Genomic DNA, 20,390 nt, shown 5'->3' on the forward strand with positions numbered 1-20,390 from the left:
ACATGGTCAAGACAATCTCCTGCAGTTCAAACCGAGCATCAGTATGGGGAAGAAAGGTGATTTGAGTGCCTTTGAACGTGGCATGATTGTTGGTGCCAGAAGGGCTGGTCTGAGAATTTCAGAAACTGCTGATCTACTGGGATTTTCACGCACAACCATCTCTAGGGTTTACAGAGAATGGTCCGAAAAAGAAAAAAAATCCAGTGAGCGGCAGTTCTGTGGCCGGAAATGCCATGTTGATGCCAGAGGTCAGAGGAGAATGGGCAGACTGGTTCGAGCTGATAGAAAGGCAACAGTGACTCAAATTGCCACCCGTTACAACCAAGGTAGGCAGAAGAGCATCTCTGAACGCACAGTGCGTCGAACTTTGAGGCAGATGGGCTACAGCAGCAGAAGACCACACTGGGTACCACTCCTCTCAGCTAAGAACAGGAAACTGAGGCTACAATTTGCACAAGCTCATCGAAATTGGACAGTAGAAGATTGGAAAAACGTTGCCTGGTCTGATGAGTCTCGATTTCTGCTGCGACATTCGGATGGTAGGGTCAGAATTTGGCGTAAACAACATGAAAGCATGGATCCATCCTGCCTTGTATCAACGGTTCAGGCTGGTGGTGGTGGTGTCATGGTGTGGGGAATTTTTTCTGGGCACTCTTTGGGCCCCTTGGTACCAATTGAGCATCGTTGCAACGCCACAGCCTACCTGAGTATTGTTGCTGACCATGTCCATCCCTTTATGACCACAATGTACCCAACATCTGATGGCTACTTTCAGCAGGATAATGCGCCATGTCATAAAGCTCGAATCATCTCAGATTGGTTTCTTGAACATGACAATGAGTTTACTGTACTCAAATGGCCTCCTCAGTCACCAGATCTCAATCCAATAGAGCATCTTTGGGATGTGGTGGAACGGGAGATTCGCATCAGGGATGTGCAGCCGACAAATCTGCGCCAACTGTGTGATGCCATCATGTCAATATGGTCCAAAATCTCTGAGGAATGCTTCCAGCACCTTGTTGAATCTCTGCCACGAAGAATTGAGGCAGTTCTGAAGGCAAAAGGGGGTCCAACCCCTTACTAGCATGGTGTACCTAATAAAGTGGCCAGTGAGTGTATATTAACGTATTTGTGTAATTGTCCAAACTAATAAAATGTAGAATAATATTTCTTTCTTATGTTGAAAGCCAAAAATGGAAAGAAAAGATCAAAATGCCAGACTCTCTTCTTTTAGGTAATGGTAAAAAGAGATCAAAATGTTTTATTAACCCCAAAATGGTACCAATAAAAAGACGACTTGTACCACAAAAGGCAACATCTCATACAATGCTATCTGCAGAAAAATAAAAAAAAAATATGATTCTCAGAATATGGTGACTGAAGCCAAATTTTCTTTTCTTTAAGTAGTAAAAAATGATATAAATTTAGTATAACCATAATAGCACCAAATCGTAGGATAAGAAGTTATCAGCTCTTTTTTACTGCAGAATGAGCATCATAAAAAAACAACCCCCGTCCAAAAAAAACCCCAATAGAATTGCATTAATTTTCACACCATTTCATCCCACATAGATTTTTTGTTGTTGTTTTTTTTCGGTACATTATGCGGTAAAGTAAATGTTGTCATTCAAAACTACAATTTGTCCCACAATAAATCATGCCTTCCTACAGTTATGTTGATGGAAAAAAAATAAAAAAGATTCGCCTCTTGGGAGAAAAGGAGGAACAAAAATTGTAATGAAAAAATACAAAAATCACCCGGGGGTTAGAGTAATGTTGATGACTTCAGAACAGGATTTCAGGCATTCATCACCCAAGGGCACAGTGTTCTGGGAGATGCCTCAGGCAATGGGTATTAAGTTACTGGAACCAGTACATAGCAGCATTTATATACGATGCAAATATCTAAAAACATGCGTTTCACATATAAGGGGGTGGTGTTGCACAGCGGCCCACCGGAGGATTTTCCTGTTCTCCTGTGCGCCAGTCCAACCTTGAACACGTAGAAGACTCACCAGGTGGGGGACATTTAAAAAAATCCCCACAGTAAATCTAAGTCTATTCGCTTTTTGTTAATCAGACGGCACAAGAAAAAGATTTCCAGCACCAAGAAGTTTTGGGAGAAGACACAAAGTACAGATTACTATAGCAAATGAAAACCTGGCACCCAACTTAGTGCTGTGAAGATAATTTATTGTAGTACCAAATCAAACGTTTGGTGGATATCGTGTCCAGGAGGACCAGGCTTGCGCTTTCTCCCCGCTATCCATGAAGATAGAGCCTTATACATTTTGCCTTTGAGCATCTTACTAATACTGGCTGTCTGACACGGGACATTACTAAAGCGCCCTCCATTACTTCAAAAGCTACATATAAAAGCTACCTTTAGCACGTAACTGATGAAGGTCTAACTGACCGAAACGTTTGATTTGGTACTACAATAAATTATCTTCACAGCACTAAGTTGAGTGCCAGGTTTTCATTTGCTATATATATGGTTTGGGAACCTACCGTGGCACCCCTTTAGTTGTGCACACGGTGTTTTCTATTAAAAGTACAGATTAGGCTACTTTCACACTAGCGTCGTGCGACACACGTCGCAATGCGTTGTTTTGGCGAAAAAACGCATAATGCAAAGTTGCCCGCAGGATGCATTTATTCTCCATTGACTTACATTAGCGACGCATTGCCACACGGATGCGTCGTGTTTTGGCGGCTGCGACGCACACAAAAACGTTACATGTAACGTTTTTTGGTGCGTCGTGTACGCCATTTTTGACCGCGCATGCGCCGCCGAAACTCCGCCCCCTCCTCCCCGGACATTACAATGGGGCAGCGAATGCGTTGAAAAACTGCATCCGCTGCCCCCTTTGGGCAAAACTTTCACAACGTGCGACGCTACGTCGCCCCGACGCAGGGCGACGTGCGTCGCACGACGCTAGTGTGAAAGTAGCCTTACTGTCATGTTTCATATCACAAATGTCCCTCGGTCGCAGCATAATGTGCATTTTATGTCTGCCGGACATTCCTTCATTGGCAACATGAAAGGATCCGGTGTGACAAAGATGAATACTAACGAGGCAATTAGCAGCTTTACGGCTGGGCCCATATAGTGACTTTGGCTGCCACAAATTGAGCGGCCAAAATTCAAAGCACAACACAATTGAATAGGTTGTCGCATTGTGAACCCCAGGGTACTGCGATCGCGACAAGTAGCAAAAAGTGATAGAGAAGAGACAAAATTAAAGAACGTGGTGGCCGCATGGAGGCGGCTCAGTGGTTAGCACTGCAGCCTTGCAGCTCTGGAGCTCTGGGTTCAAATCCCACCATGAATGACATCTACAAGGAGTTTGTATGTTCTCCGCATGTATGTGTGGGTTTCATCTGGGTTCCTCCCACACCCCAAAGACATAGTGATAGGGAATCTAGTTTGTGAGCCCCCAATTGGGGACAGTGCCAATAATGTCTGTAACGCGCTGCGGAATTAATTGTGCTATATAAGCCAGTAAAACAACTAAAAATAAAGAATTCGGACTCATGTCATCATTGCATTTCTGCCATTTTTTGTGTGCAAGTACCTCTGAATTAGTGACTTCTGGATTTGCGACTAATTCATAATTTGCACTTTGTTTTTTTTCCCAAGTTCTCTTTTGTGGTTTAGCTTGTTTTCTGATTTTTACATCAGTGCAGCTTTTCTAGATGTTTTAGACTGATCTAAGAAATGCGAGTTAAAAAAAAGAAAAGTTGCAGAATTTGATGCAACTCTACTCCAGTCTCACCCAGGAGTCATCTTAGGTGCATGACCCATTTTGAAGCATTTTTATGACAAACGTTTTCCCACTAAAAAGTCGCAAAAACAGTTAAGGACAAAAAAAAAGGACAGGGACCGATTTATCGTTTGCAGGGTTTTTTTTTATGTCACTTTTCTTTTTTTGACTTCTTGTTTTCGCGGACGGTTTTTGCACAAAACTCTTTGTATATTTAATGCTGTATCTTTTTCCATTCTTGGGAAACCCATTCATTAGTATTCACATGAGTCCATGTGATTTTGTATTGCCCAGGAATGATGTCGGGAAGCTTAAGTGCTCAGATATGTGCTACTTACGCAATGACTAAAATGTATAGTCATTAACCAGTAATCTGTATTTTGTCTTCTAAACGTGATCGTTGGTGCTGGAAATCGTTCTCCTGATTGCATTACCTCGTGATCTATGAACCCGTCAGCATGGGGAGTGAGCTGAACTTTGTCCGAAATGTATTCCTTTTATTTTAGAGGTCTCTCTGTTCCTGAGAAAGCTAGGTAACACAGCCAAGACTCCATTATATCGCCTATCGGATGGGCAATTCTTCTGGTTGGTCATTCAGGAGCTGGTGAAAGCTGGGTGACAGGTAGCTTCCACTAGCTTTCCCAAAAACAGATATTAATGGGAAACTGAAGGGTACTCCGGCACCACCACGTCCACATTGAGCGGTGAGAGGCGCTCATGACGCACCTATCAAGGTACAGTCATCAACGTTCCTAAGGCAGAAGTGGTAGGTGCCATAAAGCTGGTTATTACTTATCTGTAGGATGGGGAATATCTTGCTTATCGGTGGTGTCCCACCGCTAGGATGAGCACTGATCAAATAATCGAGAATTTTCAACTCTTATCCTCGTTACAAAATGGAGCAGCAAGTCAAATGTCCTAAGGCCTCTTCATTCATTCTTTATAGGTGTGCCGGAAAAAGTCGAGCGCAGCCCCATAGGGAATGAATGGAGCGGCGGTTGAGCCGAGCACTGTGGCTCCATTCTAATGGGAATATTAATTCCAGGTTCAGCCGATCGGTGTGGGCGGACTTCCATCAAGCTACATTTATTGCCTGACAATCCCTGTGAAGGATAACTCAGTTTCCATATAAAATGTTCGCGGCTAAGGGCAGTTTATACCAATATCTCACTTCCCACATGTCACACTCACAGGGGTCCATGAAGCTGTGATATGGGGAGTTGTTTGATGAGGCCTATACACTCTTTGATTATTTAGTATCTGACTGTTGGTGGTTATATCGCAAAATAGGGCCCACTGGGTGATATCTACAGGTGGGGTCCAACAGTTGCATTTCAATCAAAGCCTTGGGGGCGGTGGCGTAACTACAATAGGTGCAGGGGTAGCAATCACATCCAGGCCGTGGAGCCTAGGGGTCCCCAAAAACCATTTTCCTATTTAAAAAACACCAACGCTCTTAAAAACTTGTGGTCATTGGGGGCCCTATTAGAGCTTTTGCATTGGGGTCCATAAGCTTCAAGTTACACCACTGCATGGGGGCTCAAACGGTCTTATAATGACACCAGTATTATAAATGATGGTTGATCACCGTCATTTTCTGCATTAGAGCCCCGGATTGGTCAAATTACACATCAAGGGGCCCATTCTTAAAGGGGTACAGTGATAGGTGATGCTAGGATTCTAACAACTCTGGAACCCTTAAAGATCGAGTGAAGAAGCCACCAGTGCATCTGTAACCTACAGAGCTGCTCTCCGGTCCACCTGGCTGTGCAAGGTAAAGGAGCCGGCCCTATTCACCATGCTGCAGTTACCCTGCACAGCGGGTGGTTAGGTAAAACACTGAAGAGGATGCAAAGCAACAGGGCCACTTCATTTTTAGTATCGGTGCAGGTCCCTGGGGTCAGACCCCCACCAATCATATCATACCACATTAGGGGGCCGAATAATGCCATGGGCATAGTGCTCTATCCTCCTGCCATGATTTGCGCCATTTTCCCATTGTGCCGGTAGAGAAGGGCATTCGTTCTAGCTAATTGACTGGGCCCTTGTTCTCCTGGGGCCCATAGCAGCTGCATGGGCTGTTGTTACTGCATATCTGACAGGTAGTTACTAAATAATCTGTGGCACACCTCCGAGGCGGACCTTTGGGGGAAAAAATCTATGAAGATCCCTTAGGGCTCATACTCATATGCGAGAAACTCAGACGAGTCTCGCACGTCAATATCGGGCACTGCCGCCGGCACTTGGAACCGGAGCGTTCAGCTGCATAGAAATACATGGTGCTGAACGCTCCGATCCGAGTGCCGGCGGCAGTGCCCGATATTGACGTGCGAGACTCGTCTCAGTTTCTCGCATATGAGTATGAGCCCTTAGAGTGTGAATAGGGTTGAAACACACTTGGCAGCCATGACACAAACAGCGCCGGCTCTATCAGAGATATACGATTAACTGTCGCCATGGAGATCAGTAGGGCGTCATTTAAAGTCACTTCTGCTGACTGGTTTGTGAGTTAGGGATTTATTATGTATTATGGTCACTAATATTTTTTAACCTTATTATTCATTGCGTTGGCTACAAGTTACTCAAGGCGTAAAGAACGCCCCAAAAAATGGCAGCACCAATTGCAAAACAAGTCTAGAAAAAAATGGCAGCTGCACACACACAGAGCGAATTAGATTGCAGCTTTCATCTTGTAACCAGCAATGGAAAAATGTAAAGTTTACTCTGATTGGTTGCTCTAAGCAACTCTTTAAGCCATAGAAGATGCTCTTAGTAACCAATCAGAATCCAGGTTATAGTTTCCTCATGATTTAAAGCAGCGCCCTGATTGGCTGCTATGCCTCCGAGTCCTCGCGCACATGGCAGCCTGTGAAGATGACGGTACCGTACTTCATGAAATGAGCGCATAAGTACAACGGCCGCCACGTTATCTCCCCGGCTCTCCGTAATACCGAGTCTCCTCACGAGGGGCGGGGCTGACCGGCTTACACTTCCTGGAAAGATGGCGGCGCCCTCAGTGTTATGGCGCCGGATCCGCGGTCCAGGGCTTCTGGCTCTCTTGGCTCGTCTCTGTGACCGGGACCGTACGGGCAGGTACGGGCGAGGGACACTGCGAGGACATAGAAAACGGGCAGTAGAGGACGGACGATGTCACACCCTCATATGTCCTGTCTGAAGTCTATGGTTCCCTCACCCCCCCCCCCCCCCCATATGTCCTGTCTGGAGGCTCCTGTCCCCTCACCTCCCCCCCCATATGTCCTGTCTGGAGGCTCCTGCCCCCTCACCTCCCCCCCATATGTCCTGTCTGGAGGCTCCTGACCTCCCCCCCCATATGTCCTGTCTGGAGGCTCCTGTCCCCTCACCTCCCCCCCCATATGTCCTGTCTGGAGGCTCCTCACCTCCCCCCCCATATGTCCTGTCTGGAGGCTCCTGTCCCCTCACCTCCCCCCCCATATGTCCTGTCTGGAGGCTCCTGTCCCCTCACCTCCCCCCCCATATGTCCTGTCTGGAGGCTCCTGTCCCCTCACCTCCCCCCCCATATGTCCTGTCTGGAGGCTCCTGTCCCCTCACCTCCCCCCCCATATGTCCTGTCTGGAGGCTCCTGTCCCCTCACCTCCCCCCCCATATGTCCTGTCTGGAGGCTCCTGTCCCCTCACCTCCCCTCCATATGTCCTGTCTGGAGGCTCCTGACCTCCCCCCCCATATGTCCTGTCTGGAGGCTCCTGTCCCCTCACCTCCCCCCCATATGTCCTGTCTGGAGGCTCCTGTCCTCTCCCCCCCCCCCCCCATATGTCCTGTCTGGAGGCTCCTGTCCTCCCCCCCCCCCCCATATGTCCTGTCTGGAGGCTCCTGTCCTCCCCCCCCCCCCCATATGTCCTGTCTGGAGGCTCCTGTCCCCCCCCCCCATATGTCCTGTCTGGAGGCTCCTGTCCCCTCACCTCCCCTCCATATGTCCTGTCTGGAGGCTCCTGACCTCCCCCCCCATATGTCCTGTCTGGAGGCTCCTGTCCCCTCACCTCCCCCCCATATGTCCTGTCTGGAGGCTCCTGTCCTCCCCCCCCCCCCCCCATATGTCCTGTCTGGAGGCTCCTGTCCCCCCCCCCCATATGTCCTGTCTGGAGGCTCCTGTCCCCCCCCCCCATATGTCCTGTCTGGAGGCTCCTGTCCCGTCCCCCCCCCATATGTGAACTTGCAAAGTGCCTGTAAAAGCAAGCAAGTAAATTACCCCTTATTAGAAGACCTCTATGTTGTCAAGAATAGAGGGCTCTTTAATTCTATAGTTTTCTGCTCGATGCCTAGGTTAGTGCTGACCACCTCTGCAGTCAATCAATGCTGGCAAGGATTGTGGAGCTTACAAGTTCTCTTCTATAGAGCTTGTAAGTGCAGCTCTGAAGCTCACTGGATCTGACTACTTCAGTGCCCCTCCAATGCTTCAGGATCTTTATATAATGCACTGACCCTACCTGAACTGTCAGATTTCAGGAGTTCCCTTTCTTTCCTCAGGAGGCAAAGGAACACTCCTGAAGATAGAAGAGAATAACCCCCCCCCCCCCCATATGTCCTGCCTGGAGGCTCCTGTCCCCTCTACTTCCCCCCCCTCCCCCCCATATGTCCTGTCTGGAGGCTCCTGTCCCCTCACCTCTGTTTGAAGACTTCTATTGAAGGAGAACTCGCCACGTCTCGTGGCAGCCTGTTCCACTCATTGATCACTCTAACTGTCAAAAAGTTTTTTCTAATATCTAATCTGTGTCTCCTCCCATTCAGTTTCATCCCATTGCTTCTAGTCTTTCCTTGTGCAAATGAGAATAAAGATCCTTCTAAAATATGACAGCCCTTTAGATATTAGTAGACAGCTATTAAGTCTTCTCTTCTGCAGGCTAAATATTCCCAAATCCTGCAACCTTTCCTCATAAGACAGGGTTTGCAGACCGGTCACCATTCTGGTCGCTCTTTTCTGAATTTGATCCAGTTTGTTGATGTCTTTTTTAAAATGTGGCGCTCAAAACTGGACACAATATTCCAGATGAGGTCTGACCAAAGAGGAGTAGAGGGCAATAATGACTTCACGTGATCTAGACTGTATGCTTCTGTTAATACATCCTAGAATTGCATTTGTCTTTTTTGCTGCTGCATCACACTGTTGACCCATATTCAGTCTGTGATCTATTAGTGTACCCAAGTCTTTTTCACATGTGCTGTTGCTTAGCCCTATTCCTCCCATTCTGTATATGCTTTTTTCATTTTTATTGCCAAGATGTAGTACTTTGCATTTTTGCCTGTTAAAAACCATTCTGTTCCCCTCACCCCCCATATGTCCATAGCTCCTGTCTCTGGGTCGCTATCGCATAATTATTTGGTGCGTATTATCATGCGGTAAAAGAAAAAAATGCAACGTATTAGGCTAAGTTCACACCAGGCATTTTTGATGCATTTTTTTAATGCTAATTTTCAGCTGCTTTTTCCAGCAAAGCCTATGAGACTTCAGAAATCTCATGCACACACATTAGTTTTTTTTTTTTGTCATCAGTACTTTGTGCTTAGCATGTTGTTGAAAAAAAGGTAGTACAGCAGTACATGAAACCCATTTATTTATTTTTTTTAATTTCCCCTTCCCCAGGATTACTGTCTTGGTCACCTGAGATTGCAGTTTGGATTAGTACAGTTTCATTAAATCAGTGATGCATAAAAAGTAAACATTCGCCAACAAAGGTGTGAAATTGAACAATGCCTATGTGACTGACCTAGGTGTGAGATCGCACAATGCCTGAGCAGCTCAATGGCTGAGCAAAGTGTGGAAGTTAAACAGTGTCCTACAAACTCAATGCTCTGCCAGGGTCTTAAGTAAATTATTCCACATAAATTCTTCCCCCAGTGGTTACATTTGAACTTTTATTTAAAGTTGTTGTCCAGGTTTGTCCTGAAAGTCTGCAGTCACTCTTACTTCAGTGGTGAGTGCGAGTGACCACAAATATGCGCTGTTCATGTTCCTGGCCTTATTCTGTCGTGGGGCCTCACTCAGCTCGCTTGTATTAAGCGAGGCCTAGTCAGAATGTGGCCAGGTGTATGCATATTGCGTGTGTGTGGTGACTGCAGCTCTCTCTCTCCTGGCATCGGAGAATCCTGACAGCGCGCACTGTGAGGACCCAGAAGTCTGCAGTCACATAGTACCTGCAGACTTTCTTGACTAACTGTGCAACTTCTTTAATGCTAAGGACAATGAGCTGGGGTGCGATTTTGAAATCTGCCCTGATCTCCTGTGTTTTCAATGAGCGGGTCGGGGACAGAATCATCTGGCCGTAGGTTACCTCTCAGAAAACAAAGATCATGGCAGAATTCAGCAGCCTGATCCTTCTCGCCTCCGACCTCTTACACACTGGACTAGTGGCAGCCGGTTTGAATGATGTGGGGCCAGTGATGAGGTTATCTCTCTGGCATTTTGTACATAATGTGATGGCGTATACCATAGACCACAGGTCTCCAGTCAGTTGTGACTACACACTTCCTAGCAAGCTTGAACAGGGCAGCAGAGGGAGTTACAGGTTGAAAACCCCCTGTCATATGGGTGAACTTGCAAAGTGCCTGTAAAAGCAAGCAAGTCTGCAAATTACCCCTTATTAGAAGACCTCTATGTTGTCAAGAATAGAGGGCTCTTTAATTCTATAGTTTTCTGCTCGATGCCTAGGTTTGTGCTGACCACCTCTGCAGTCAATCAATGCTGGCAAGGATTGTGGAGCTTACAAGTTCTCTTCTATAGAGCTTGTAAGTGCAGCTCTGAAGCTCGCTGGATCTGACCACTTCAGTGCCCCTCCAATGCTTCAGGATCTTTATATAATGCACTGACCCTACCTGAACTGTCAGATTTCAGGAGCTCCCTTTCTTTCCTCAGGAGGCAAAGGAACACTCCTGAAGATAGGAGAGAATAACCCTTTAAAGCTGGTTGTTTCACATGGCCAACATTCACAGCCCAAGTATAAACTACAGCTCAGACCAGCATCAGACCTCCTGACCCATTCTGTGGTCTTGTATGCATATAGGATGCTGTTCAGTTCTGGTCAGGAGACCTTTAGCTGCTCCACAGAACTGACATTCACAGACTGCAGATGGGTGAAACGCCTTATACCAGAGTCCTCTGTCGGCTGTCCGCTCCCATACACATAAGTTGGTTGTTCTGTCATGCTGACTCTTCTCTCATGTGTATGGAGGTCTTTAGAAGTCACTGCTGAGCTTGGCTTGGCCCATTACAGATTGGCGCCTTTGTTTTAGCTTTCTGACCTATATGATGGATAGGAGGATAGGATGATTTTAGCGAGGCTGTGAGGTGTTAGCAGAAACTCGCTTCCTTTTTTTTTTTTTTTTTTTTTTTTTTTCCTGGTCTTGCCCTCCATTACTTCAACAGAGAAGGGACTGAAGTTTTCTAGGAACTAATCCCTTCAAATGAGGACAGTCTGAGAGGTGTGGCTGTGTATGAGCATTTCTGCCTTGATTCCATTACTTGCAGCCCCTCACCATTGTGGAGGCGTCTGCCCATCAATGTTTTCATGTGAAACTTATAGACACTACTTACTGGGAAAGGGCCTGACATGGGTGGCTGACTTTACGGCTTCCCTTTCTTGCAGGAGGGAATGGAATTGGTGCCAGGCGAGAGAAATCCCAGGAGCCAATTGATCTCTTGAGGTTCTTCTTGCTGGGCCACTTGATTTGGCTCCCAGATTGCACAGTATCAGTCCTTCCCAGCTTTGATGGGATAAGGTGCCTTCAGCTTCCGGGATTTCATCCATATGGTGATGTTGGTCATGGTCGCCCTTTGTGCCCGCGGATATCATTACAGACTATAACCAGGTTTATTGACTTCCTGTCTGGACTAACTTGTAGACACAGCTATTCCTCTCAGTGGTCCATCCGGCTCTCGGGTTAGGGGTCAGCCGATGCTCAGGTGATCTCACGCTTTGAGGTTTAGTGTAGTAATATTTCCCAGCAGTGAATCAGTGTGGTCAGCTGCCCTCATATCCTGCAGGGTGAGCCATGGCCAGACGGTTATCCTTGAGATTCCAGTCGCCTCCTCCTGTGATCTGGGACATCTTCTGGGAACGGTGTGCCCTGTAGTAATGGGTGTTGGTGGCAACGTGCCATGTGTGTAGATACCCATCTTATGTGAGGCCTAATAATGTTATGTGCACATCCTGGATACGGCAGGTCACCTCACAGCTGCCTACAGATCCGTGTCAGATCTGCGCACATGGCACACTCATAGCTGCACATCCTGGCCATGCTGTACACTGCTGACGAGACACATGAAGGGATCGTTACACTACTACTCTCAGCGTTTGTACCATATCGAGTTATTGAGGTCAGCATTTATTACTGTGCATAGGAAAGAGACGACACATCGGCGGAGGCAGAGAAACTTATGAGTAAGCGTTCTGCCATCTCTCATGTTTTATGAAAAAGCTGGAAATAGATTGAACCCCCAAGTTGACAAATCTGTCTGGGTCATGGGTTCATGCAAGACGAAAGCTGTTGCTCCCTTCATAAAAGGGTTATACGGCACAGTTCACGTACACATTGGGAAGTGAGGGGCAGCGGGATCTCGGGTACCGGGCACCATTTCCGGCATGTGGTGTCACCGGGGGCCTCTCGACTCCTAATGCTGAAGTGAGTGGTGACGGAGGTCTCTTTTTGCCATGCTCAAACACATACAGGTAACTCAGCAAAAAACGAAAACATGATCCTGTAGAAATTAGAAATTGGCCGACCAACTAGTCCATAATGGGGCTCACCCAATAAATGGGCGAGGAGTAGGAGAGGATCGGGCATATTTGGTTTCATCATGTTACTGTGAAAATTATTCTCTGCTACCAATGGAGAACACATGCACGCTCAGCGAGCATACACATTAATAGGGAAAGTGTCCGCTAAGAACCTTTTGGCTACCTTTATGCCCGATGAGACCTAGACACTGTGCCGTGGCCAGAAAGACAAACCTTCCTAAGGGTGTGTGCACACATTGCGGATTCTGCAGCGGATTTGTCCCTGCGGATCCGTCCCTGCGGATCCGCTGCAGAATCTACTGCGTTGTACAGAACCATTAAAGTCAACCTGCAATGAAAAACGCAGTGCATATGCTGTGGTTTTTTTCCGTGCGGATTAAAATCTGCAGCATGTTAATTCTTTGTGTGGAATCCGCAGCGTTTTGACACCTGCTCCATGATAGGTGTCAAAACACAGGGACAAACCGCAGGCTAATCCTCGCTAAATCCGCAGGTAAAACACAGGTCATTTGACCTGCGGATTTAGCCAAATCCGCGCTGAAAAATCCGCAGGGTATTCTGCAATGTGCACACAGCCTAAGATATAATACAGCAGAATTGTCCCTCATTGTCATGGAGGAGCCATTGGGTCACGTGCCGATTAAATAATGGCGACGAGGCGCTGGTAGAGTTCACATGAATCAATTCGCAAGACTGAGTCCATCAGCCACAACCCTGGTCACTGTCATCTCGACTTTTTTTTATCTATATGTTCTGTCAAGAATTCCAGATAATCCCTTTTATGAAGAAAATGTAAATATGCGTTTCCTCCTCTTGGCACTGATCTCACTCGTTAGTTATGTGAAATCTCGGGAATGATAGCCAGCATACGTCAGCACATTAAAGCGTTGGATGGAGTGACGACACCTTGTCCCGCACCTCCAGGAATGTGGATTGTTATTGTCAGAAAAGCCCCCTCCATGTCTGACATTACCTCATGGTAACACAAAGTTCTGCCACTGACTAATCTGGCAGCCGGAGGATGACTGTGACTGGACACAGAGATGGCGCTACCACTGGCTGCTGCTGAACTGACTACGGACCCTTATGTCTATGCCATGTTTAGCGGATTAAAAAAACTGCAGTCCCGGTTGTCACTATGGCAGAAGCTGGAGATGTACACTGAGGTCTGCTCTATCTGTATTGAATTATTTCTGCGGTATTTGTACAGTTCTTCCAAGTATAAGTTCTTCCAAGCTGTGGGTATCCCATTATACATAGCAGAAAAACAACCGTATGGTCAGCAAATGCTGCGAGGAATGGAAACGGTGACTGGATCCGCGGGACGCTGGTAAAGGGAGAAAGGTGCAGAGGGCTAAACCTCCTCACCCCACTATGATCCTGACATCAGCGGGGCCATGTGTTTCTAGCAGCCACTTATCTACAAGAGTCTGTGAAGCCCAGCTGTATGGGGTAGATTGCATCTAATGTGTATGGTCACGTTGGGCTGTGTTCTCATGGTGTCCACAGTGTAGGTAAAAACCGCACCAGCCTGCACCAAAAATGCCAGGTGTAGCATGGCCGCTAACGGGAAGTGTCAATTGCTGTCCTCGGCCATCTGCAGGTTAACGCCATTTTTCTAGAAGCTGTGCAGGGTCATCTCAGCAGCTGACCTCCTGTATGGCACACTGGGCTTTTGTAGGGTGAGATCTAATGGCTTTGGTGAGAACATTTGTGCCCACTAGGGAGGGGTGGGTGCTTTCCATTATTGAGCATGGATAGGTCACGGCAGCTCTGGTGTGTTATCTGTGTGTTCTTCTGATAAGTATCAGATTTATAGTAAATGGGATCCATGATTCATTCTGAAACTGGTTTGCTTTGTCTTGTAAGATCTCGTGCCAATATACTTAAGGGACACAATGGTAGGTGTGCGCCACCCGCAGAACCCAGGTGATTCCCTGAACTGTCATTATAATGTCTGTTCACTGCCTGGAATCGGCGCAGTACCTACCGTCCCCTAGTCACTCCCCATTGTCCTAGTGCGATCGTAGTACCTGCAGGTGATAGTGGTGTTTCTGGGGAAGACTGGGAACTACCAACTAACTGCTGACATGTTATGTCTCGTACCCTGTTATGGGCATTGCTAGGCAGGGATTATGGTAGAACCACATGGCAGCCATGTTTGCCATGTCTTTGATTACTCATTGCCTGGTACCTGGGTATGTACACCTTATACAGGGAGGACCCCCCCCCCCCCCTAGTCAGCAGTCATGTGCTGAATGAGAGGGTCTCTGGCATTAAAACTACTTTTTTCAAAAAAAGGTTTTTCAGAACTTTTTTCTAAACTTGGTAGAGAAGAGGGGTTGTTACAAAATAATGTCTTACCTCTAAACCTTACCTCTAAGCATAATTACTTCCGATTCTGGCTGAGAATTGGTTTCCTAAGTAACATTATATAGATGTATCTCTTCCCTTCGCCAACCGTGGTAAACCCCTTCAAGGGCTAAATTGGTTTTGTAAAAGTGAGTGAAGTAATGGTCAGAATAATGAGTTCAGGAGGAGTATTATACAGGATGTAACTCCGATTCAGTAATGTATACACAGTGACTGCACCAGCAGAATAGTGAGTGCAGCTCTGGAGTTTAATACAGGATGTAACTCAGGATCAGTACAGGATAAGTAATGTGTGTACACAGTGACTGCACCAGCAGAATAGTGAGTGCAGCTCTGGGGTATAATACAGGATGTAACTCAGGATCAGTACAGGATAAGTAATGTATGTACACAGTGACTGCACCAGCAGAATAGTGAGTGCAGCTCTGGGGTGTAATACAGGATGTAGCTCAGGATCAGTATAGGATAAGTAATGTATGTACTCAGTGACTCCACCAGCAGAATAGTGAGTGCAGCTCTGGAGTATAATACAGGATGTGTAACTCAGGATAAGTAATGGAATGTATGTACACAGTGACTGCACCAGCAGAATAGTGAGTGCAGCTCTGGGATATAATACAGGATGTAACTCAGGATCAGTGATGTATTTGCAAAACACGAATGACGTATGTAGTAAATGTTTGGTGGGTAAAGTCTGCATTTTTTTTTTTTTTTTTTGTGACCCTGTGTCTACTGATATGTGCACACGTCGTGGAATCCTGTGCAGAATCCGCAGGTAAAATGACCTGCGTTTTACCTATGGATTTAGTGCGGATTTCGCCTGCGTTCTTACACCTGCAGATTCCTATAATGGAATACGTGTAAAAACGCTGTGGAATCCGCAAAAAGAATTGACATGCTGCGGAAAATAAACTGCTGCATTTCTGCGTGGAATTTTCCACAGCATGTGCTCAGCGGTTTTTGTTTTCCTTAGGTTTACATGGTACTGTACATCGCTTGGAAACCTGTTGCGGATCCGCAGGGCCAAATCCGCAACGTGTGCACATACCTTTAAAGTGACTCTGTATCATGTGGTTATTATCCCAGGTTATTGCTGTGGTCCTCCCTTCTTGGTTATACTAATAATCGCCACCCCACTTGTAGCCCATTTCTCTGAAATCTTAAATCTGCCTCTTGAAGAATACCAGAGCTCCCTCCGTGCGAGAAAAGGATCTCTCTGCCAGTAAGGGTCGTGTTGACTTCAGGCTCGGAAAGCTTTCCTGGAGCCAGCCGGTTCTGTGCTATATACGTATGAGATGTGGAGTAATAGGGGACACAGGCGAGTGCCCTACACCCCACACCTACACTGCTCAAAAAAATAAAGGGAACACTTATGTTCTGTTTAACTCCAAGTAAATCAAACTTCTTTGAAATCAAACTGTCCTCTTAGGAAGCGACACTGACCATCAATTTCACATGCTATTGTGCAAATGGAATAGAAAACAGATGGAAATTATTGGCAATTATCAAGACACCCTCAATAAAGGAGTGGTTTTGCAGGTGGGGACCACAGACCATATCTCAGTACCAATGCTTTCTGGCTGATGTTTTGGTCACTTTTGATTGTTGGTTGTGCTTTCACACTCGTGGTAGCATGAGATGGACTCTATAACCCACACAAGTGGCTCAGGTAGTGCAGCTCATCCAGGATGGCACATCAATGCGAGCTGTGGCAAGAAGGTTTGCTGTGTCTGTCAGCGTAGTGTCCAGAGGCTGGAGATGCTACCAGAAGACAGGCCAGTACACCAGGAGACGTGGAGGGGGCCGTAGGAGGGCAACAACACAGCAGCAGGACCACTACCTCAGTCCGTCTCATGCTACCACGAGTGTGAAAGCAAAACCAACATTCAAAAGTGACCAAAACATCAGCCAGAAAGCATTGGTACTGAGATATGGTCTGTGGTCCCCACCTGCAGAACCACTCCTTTATTGAGTGTGTCTTGATAATTGCCAATAATTTCCATCTGTTGTCTATTCCATTTGCATTACAGCATGTGTGATTGATTGTCAATCAGTGTTGCTTCCTAAGTGGACAGTTTGATTTCACAGAAGTTTGATCTACTTGGAGTTATAGTCTAAGTGTTCCCTTTATTTTTTTTTTTGAGCAGTGTATATTACAGTAGGATACCCCTCCGCTTCTCGCAGCCCTCAACATTATCAGGAAGCCTTGGCCTACCATGGTTTTTACCCTATTCCCAATGCAAATTTTAACTACTGATACAAGTGATTAATCCGGTAAGACGGCCCGCAGAGTCGCCCATATGGTTTGGAAAGGGCTTGAGATTTCGTAATTAACTTAAGATGAGGAATAATGAGCTAATCTTCCAGTATCCTGACATCTTGAGTAAAGCTTAGAAACCGTTTTGCTATTACGCAACCGGGAGCTTTTGTAATAAAAACCCAGTTTCCATCTTCTGACACAAACCGTGGTGTAAGAATATTTTTAGGAAAAGACTTGTTTCCTGGGACATACTCTCCATGGTGCAATCGGGGTTTATTCTTGGGTTTCAAGTTCACCTACAACGTGTGCAGCGAGGCTCGCCACGTTACGTGGCTGGTATAGCAGAGGTGTCTGTGTCTGCCTGTCCATCCACACGTTAATGGGAAGGTCAGAAGACTGTAACATCATTCCTAGTGTTAATCTAGTGACGTCAGAGCAATTTACTGACCCCATTCCTGGCACTGGGGTGAAGTGAAAATCTGTTGGTTTTTACCTTAACCTGAGGCTGATGAGCTGTTCCATCAGCAACAAACGTTAAAGGGCAGGCTAGCTCATAGCGGCTTATGCCCCTGCCTCCTGAGCGTTGCTGATCTCCAGGGACAGGTCTATATTGGGGAGGGGGAGACTAGAAAAACATTGTAGCCCCTCCATTTTTTTTATTAAATTTTTTATGACCAAGAAAGTGTTTATTCACACATTATGGTCCTGAAGATCAAGGCACCACCTGTGATCTGATCGCCACATGTGCTTAAACCCATAGATGTAAATGAGATTTGCTCTGAGGTCCACATTACGAGAGATCGGTGCCAGGCTGATGGCTGCTTAGTGGTGCGTCGGGCTGTGGCCTCTTCCCAACTTTTTCCTGATTCTCTCTTAAGTGACCATACACATTCGGTAGCAGGTGAACGATCTTTATGCTATACCAGCGATATATACGTTTTCCTTCATATTGGCCATTACTGTCATACAATCAATGACATCGGAGAAAGGACTAGTCATCTTTCACCGAAAGCGTTATTCTAACTTTAAAAAAAAAAGTAATCCAATTGATTGCTAAAATGGGGGGATTGTTACCCTAAATTTCCTCTGGCCCCATATTGCTGCCAGTAGGAGTTGTAGAATGCCACAGGTCAGGCAACTCCGTTTTTGTCTGTGATGCTGAGGAGGACACCGCTCGTGGCTGTCTTCATCATTGTTATAGGTGTGATTGGAGTGGCGCAGGCATAATTCGGCTCCCCTTGCTGTGGTTTTGCACACCATAGCCCCTGTTTTGGCGATCAGTGGGGTTCCCATTGGAGGGACCCATAACAGTCTGGTGTCAGGTCCTCAGTACCGTCCTCTGCTTCCATAAACCGAAGACTAGCGTGCGTGGCCTTTTCTGTGGTGAATGTGTCTGGTATATCCCACGCTGTGTTTAGATTTTAGTCCTTGGTGTAAACTTTTAGGGCCGCAGTTGGAGGAGGTTTTTGTGTAGTCTGCGCACACTTGTAATTAGAGGAAGCTGTTCCTGGGCCATGACTCAGTTCTGTTGCCCCGACCCTGGCATTAGCAAACACCCAGTTTCTGGGAATCTTCATTTCTGAGCTGTCGGTGATTCTTCTTTGTCATGAATCACACTGTTGAAACAACAGTCTTCCAGAAATCATTATGAATGGTTCCCATTTCTCATTCCCTTTCCCCATGAAAGGAAACTTTTAACATGTACTTTAGGTGTATTTTATTACTTCATTTTCCAGAGTGTGTAGGGGAAGATGATAAATGTACCCAAATTATCAGTTCTTCTAACCTTGCCCATTTCGTATGTATCGGGCTCTTTTGGTTTTGTGACGTCGTAACCTCCAAGTGCAATTTTGGGCCAGGAAAGGTGAGTTTAGTGGCTGCAAATGCCGCCCCAAGTGTGTTTCACCTTAATCGGCTGATCGGGGTGTCGCAGGTCACCATGGCCTGTCCTTGCATCCAGGGCTGTGGAGTCGGTAAGCCAAATCTGCGACTCCGACTCCTCAATTTCCCTTAAACCGACTCTACGACTCCGACTTCCACATATATTGCTTATATTTAAGTGAAAAGTTTATTGTAGTACAATGTGAACATCAGACATTTAATCATTTTTTTTATGATACAATAAAGATATTTAGCTAGAACATATATATTTATTGGAATACAACTTTAGAACACAAACTGTAATAAATTGTAACTATGTAATACACTATGTAATATCGATTACATATAGTGTGTATCTACTATATAATTGTGTCTGTCAGTAATGGAAATCCCACTTCGCTGATTGGTCGCGGCCTAACTGCCGCGACCAATCAGCGACAGTTGCTTAGTCGTCATGGCAACACGGCTGCATTGCTTATTGTACAGGCACATTACAGCCGTTAAAGGCATCACTGCTGCGTTGCTCATTACACAGGCACAGTCCTGTATATATTCTGGAGTACAATACATTAGATAATAGCAGAACAGTGACTTCTGATCTGGGTGTAACTGGAGTACAATACATTAGGTAACAGCAGAACGGTGACAGCAGCTCCGGGTGCAACAGGAGTATAATACACTAGATGGTGGCCCGATTCTATCGCATCGGGTAGTCTAGAGTCTCTGTTAAAATAAAAAAATAGTTATATACTCCCCTTCCGACGACCCCCCGGACTCTGTCCCTCCTCTCACCACGCTCCTGGCATCTTCCGGTCCCAGTAATGCTTAGTGAGAAGGGCCAGAGATGACGTCACTCTTGCGAGAGCGAGACGTCATCAGCGGTGTTTCGCGCTAAGCATTACTGGGACCGAAAGATGCCGGAAGCGTGGTGAGAGGAGAGAAAGAGTCCGGGGGCCGTCGGGAGGTGAGTATATCACCATTTTTTATTTTAAGAGACTCTAGAATACCCGATGCGAGACTCGGGCCACCATCTAGTGTATATATGTGTGTGTATATATATATATATATATATATATATATATATATATATATATATATATATATATATATATATATATATATATTATAATTTTTATTTTTTTTCCCGCAATGTAATAACCTATGTAAGTGGCAAAAAACAGTTTTCAACAAAAACATAATAGCATTTGTGCAGTCTATGAATTTGTTCTAAGAAATAGAATTGCCTCCATCAGATCCTCCTTCATAGATGACCTCAAATCTGACACAATAATTTTAAGGCCAGAGAACAACCTCTCTACACTAATTTGGGTTGGAGGCAAA

The 20,390-nt window shown here is 45.9% G+C and overlaps 1 protein-coding gene across 1 annotated transcript in view; it reads left to right on the forward strand.

The window, feature by feature from the left end:
• The first annotated feature begins 6,604 nt into the window (after positions 1-6,604).
• PGS1 (phosphatidylglycerophosphate synthase 1) overlaps positions 6,605-20,390 on the forward strand; it is a 36,880-nt gene continuing 23,094 nt past the window's right edge. The window contains exon 1 of the mRNA XM_073559935.1: positions 6,605-6,860. Within this exon, the coding sequence (XP_073416036.1) occupies positions 6,769-6,860 (92 nt within the window). The 5' untranslated portion in view covers positions 6,605-6,768. The remainder of the gene's footprint in view (positions 6,861-20,390) is intronic.

Source organism: Dendrobates tinctorius, unplaced genomic scaffold (genome assembly GCF_039654945.1).
Source record: "Dendrobates tinctorius isolate UK_male_01 unplaced genomic scaffold, ASM3965494v1 ptg000014l, whole genome shotgun sequence".
NCBI classification, from domain to species: Eukaryota; Metazoa; Chordata; class Amphibia; order Anura; family Dendrobatidae; genus Dendrobates; species Dendrobates tinctorius.